Source organism: Pygoscelis adeliae, unplaced genomic scaffold (assembly GCF_000699105.1).
Source record: "Pygoscelis adeliae isolate BGI_AS28 unplaced genomic scaffold, ASM69910v1 Scaffold14, whole genome shotgun sequence".
Lineage (NCBI taxonomy): Eukaryota > Metazoa > Chordata > Aves > Sphenisciformes > Spheniscidae > Pygoscelis > Pygoscelis adeliae.
In genome coordinates this window covers 4,462,060-4,466,546 of record NW_008825109.1, presented here as the reverse complement: position 1 = coordinate 4,466,546, position 4,487 = coordinate 4,462,060, and the positions used below count along the sequence as shown (strand labels likewise).

At 42.0% G+C, this 4,487-nt stretch overlaps 1 protein-coding gene across 1 annotated transcript in view; it reads left to right on the top strand.

Moving 5' to 3' along the window:
- Positions 1 to 4,447: 4,447 nt before the first annotated feature.
- Positions 4,448 to 4,487, top strand: part of POMP (proteasome maturation protein) — a 9,325-nt gene continuing 9,285 nt past the window's right edge. The window contains exon 1 of the mRNA XM_009327866.1: positions 4,448 to 4,463. Within this exon, the coding sequence (XP_009326141.1) occupies positions 4,448 to 4,463 (16 nt within the window). The remainder of the gene's footprint in view (positions 4,464 to 4,487) is intronic.

Below are 4,487 nucleotides of genomic sequence, written 5' to 3'. Positions count from 1 at the left end.
CTGTGACTACAATTATTTTCAAGGTTTCCCTTAGGAAGACACTCTCACAGGAAACGTGCTCTTAGTCTCACCTATATGTGCAGGGTGGTTACGCTTCTGGGAGGCAAATCGCTCCAGGCTAAGGGGGAAGAGAAAAATGTTTTTTTCTGTGAAGTCTCACGAGGGATTTGGTCTCAGTGCCAAAAAAAGAGTTTATGGAGCAGTGAGATCCTGACTACGTGAACACTGGGTAGGTTAAACATTGGACTCAGGCTGAAGGATTAGTTTAAGAATCATATGGTCACGAGGAGGTAATAGAGTTTACTGAAAATAGCTATTTAGCCATTAATAGGGAAATACTCCTACTGGCATTCCTCCAGGTACTGCCCATGTTGCTTCAGCTGTTGCATATACATTGCTTTTTATCTTTCAACCCTGTTTTTTCATAGTTCTCATAGCATTGCGAGTGAAGAGAAAAAGTACTCAAAATCAGCCATAGGCATCTAACTCTCAGCTAGGCTGAACGGAGGCAGCTGGCAAGCCCCGAGGAGGAAGGCAGGTTCAGGGTGTTTGGCTACTGAGCATCCCCTAGTGACTGGCTCTTCCCATTACAGCCTCCTGCTTTTCTGAGTCGGCAAAAGGGGCGCAGAGACGAGAAGCCCAGGTTTCCCAGAGTCCGAACAACGGATTACTACAAATAAAGGAAGAGAACAGATACCAATCCGAGACTTACAAAAGCACTGACAAGCTACAAAATAAGTCATCACTTCAAGACAACAAGGACCTCTTTTTAATCCAACTACATAACTCGGACTAAAAAACAACTGGCATCCCTTGTTTGACCTACCAAAACAGGAACTGAAGGCACTTCTACAGATATACCATCTTTTCACTTAAAATTAACTTACGACTTATAAATCAAATAATGAAACGAGGGATTTTTGGTATTATTTCCCCACTGGATGCTGCAGCACATTAAAAAAGTTTACATTTCATAGAGGGATAACAATGTACTTTTTTTGGCCATCTATTGGACCGCTTGCTGCATTTGAATGATGAGGATGGGCAAAGTTTGACTCAAGAAAATCATGCAAGTTGTGGAGTTTGCTGGTAAACAAACAGGAAAAAATCATCTGCTTCGGCAATATGTGGGATTCTTTTTTTTTTTCTTCTCCCTGCAACAGTAACTTTTTTTCTAAATACTTTCACCAGCTTCAGGAAAGGGTGGGTTAGAGTCAGGGGTTTCCTGAGCCTTTTCAGAACATGGTTTTAACGTAGCCGTGTGTTCAGAAGAGCCCCTAGAGAGTCTTGTTTTGGAACACTCTGACGCCTACACATTATTATCTTTGCTACGTTTTGCAGTTTTGTGTGAAATTTATTTTTAATCTTTAACAAAACATGCCCCTGTTTATCTTAAATTCAGAAAAGGTTTAATAATTTAAAACAAAATAACTTTTTAAATAATTAGATTTACAATGAATGCCAAAACATAAAAGTATAAAGCAAGTTAACAAGAAAGGACTTCTTAAAGATCAAAGAAAATGTGTTTATTTGATTTGATTAAAAACAAATAAAAAGTACTTTCACTTTAACAGGTTATAACTGGCTGTTGACAGAAACCAGTGAAAGAGTTTCCCAGTCCCACAGGATAAAGGTTTTCTTCTGATAGAGGTTCACGTACTCAGAACAGATTGCCCACTGATACGTCAAAGGCATTATATTTTGAAAAGCGACAAAGCTGCATCAATATTAAAAACCGTGGATACAAAGGCAAGTTTCCTTGGACAACATACTCCTTTTGCTATTGTTAAGTAGGACTGATGGTGTAAATCAACGGGTATTTCTATCTTCCATCCCTCCATACACAAGAAAGCTCTGGGAATGGGAGAGGTAAAAAGTACCATTTAATTTAGTGGAAAGGCAATTATTAGCTCAAAAACTGCTTTAACATAGCAGTAGAGTTCCCAGAAGAGAGCTGGCTTCTGTAGATCTCCCCCTCCATGGACAGAGGAGGCTGGTATGCGGCAGCCTGTGCCCTGCCAGGCATGCTATGCCTCTGTCATGACAAGTTTTGAGTCCACCAGGGAAGTCTTTCCCCGAGGCTTGAACAGAAAATGTACAGACCTCTCATGAAATGATGCCATGCTAGGATCCAGGCAAGAAAAAGCTAAGTAATTGAAACAGGAATTTGCTTTAAGTCATGCTGTCTAAAACTTTGTTTAATGATGTTTATGTTTGTTAATACCAATTTAACTGCTAAAAGAGCATTTGAAACAGTATGGGGTTTTTTAAAAGAGTAAACACTTTCCTCATTTCTAAAAGATAAAAGAATCCATGGTCTAAAGATCACTTGAAACCGCAGTGAAGTCCCTCAGCTAAACCAAAAAGACCAGATTTGATGTTCCAAAAATGCTGAGGTAAAAAACATCCAGAAAATATTTAAAACATTCATACATCTTAGACCTCCTCTTCACAAAATGACAAAAAAATAATTCTCAAAAAAATAATAATTTGCAGGTTATCTTTAAAAGCGACATGTGAAATTCATCATCCTAACTTTACAGAAGTAATCATTTTAGAGGAGCGGTAGTTATTTTCACACTAATTTTAGAGTGTCCACATACTCTTTTAAGTGTCCACATACAAGAACAGCCTCTTTAGCAACCACAGTCACTGCATCTCACTTCCCACCCTGTTGCCATCGGCCTGGAAGATGCCTTCAGACAGACTATCCAGACCTGCATGCCAGCAACACCCCCTGGCAGGCAGGCTTCAGCACACAGGGCCCTGCGTGCTGGGGCTGCTGTGCCTGGGGCAGTGCCTGCGGGCTCCTGTCCGCGCTCTGGTGAGCCCGGTGCTGGGGGCAGCCTTAAAATCATCTGCTACACAGAGGGCAGCCATACCTACTGCTTCTGAGCAGTCGAAGCACTCATCGCTCACCACGTCCTCTCATTTCTGATCAAAGGTTTGGTCAGCCCGACAGTTGCTCATGTAACTCCAGTTAACTTGCAGCAGGGCTGCAGAGAGGAATGAGATACTACTCCCATCATCCACCGTTGAGATGCTCGCTGTAAGATCATTAAAACAAAGCTGGTTGTGAAAGAAATCAAGCCTTGCTCCAATTTAAAATACTTGGTAAATTGACGAGAAAACATGTGTGTGATTTGTGTTTATGTCTGGAAGTTTTCCCTAGCGTGAAAGCCTTTAAAGGAAAACCAGATCTTTCTTGCAATGTATGTTCTTTTATGTTATGCAGCCTAGACCGTGGATTGCAGTGATGTCAAAAATGTACATGGAGTGATTGAACCCTGTCTGTGTCCTGCAAGAATGACTTTGAAAGTTAGATGTTTCATCTCTACAGTCATATCCTGATCAACAAACTCAGTCAATAAATAAATACATTTAGTGACAAACCTAGCTTTTTCTGTAAGCTGCAGTTAAACAGGAACTTGATTTGTTTTTTGTATTCACATCTATTCTATAATAATGAATCCAGCACCACAATATCCGAGTACCCATTATAAGATCAGAGAAACCTTTGTGGTACCCGTTTTCCTAAAAATGATTTAAAAACCCCAGTTCTCCATTCTCATTCTTTTGATGTCTTTGCTTTAAGCCTGAATACAAAGGGCCAGAACTTTGGTTGAGAATGTTTTTTTTTAAGTGGTGAACTGATTTTGCCCGAGAAAGAGGAAACAGAGTATAAAGCATATGAATTTTTCAGTAATTTTCTCCAAAGCCGTGTGCAATTAAAACATATATAAAATTTGCATTTAAATATTGCTTTTTGTGCAAGATGTGGTGTTTATTTGTCATATACGAAATTTGTATCATCAGGGCAATTTGGAGCAAAATCTTAAAGGGTTGAATGAGCTACAGGTCTCAGAATAAATATGTAAAATCGATGCGCCAGATGCACACCTGGAGCTACACATTGAAATCCGTGGAAAACTTTCTCATGATTGTCGGAAAGTCTTACAAAGTTTAAGTGCAAGCTAATATTAATTCCGTTACCATACTGTTATTGTGGCTATTAATACCTGCCTACTAACACAGCAGCTTTTAGCCACCATTCTCAAAACCCATTTCCAAAGATTAACCCGCTGCAGGCCCGTCCCTGTCGGTCGCTGAGAGAAGATCAGGGCCCCCCGAGGCCCTTGGTAGAGCAGCACACCCCAACGCCTCTCATCCGCACAGCGGAGGCTGCGCGGCTGGCCCAGCGCCCGAGGAAGCATCGCTGCCTCGTCTCGCTACCTCAGGCTGCCAGCACTGTGACAGCGGTTGGGGTCACACCAGCTCTCTGCTTTTGCTGCCTGTGGCCCACTGGGAGAGGACGGGTTTGACCAAGAGAAGCACCCCTCACCCGACGCCACAACATGGCCGACCCGGCCTCCTGTGGGAGGCCATTGGTCAACTCCAGCTCATGCTTGGGGCCAGGGTGGTACCGAAACAGCTGGGCTTTGCCGGCATGTGGGAACAGCACGGTCAGTCTATGAGCAAGAGCCCAT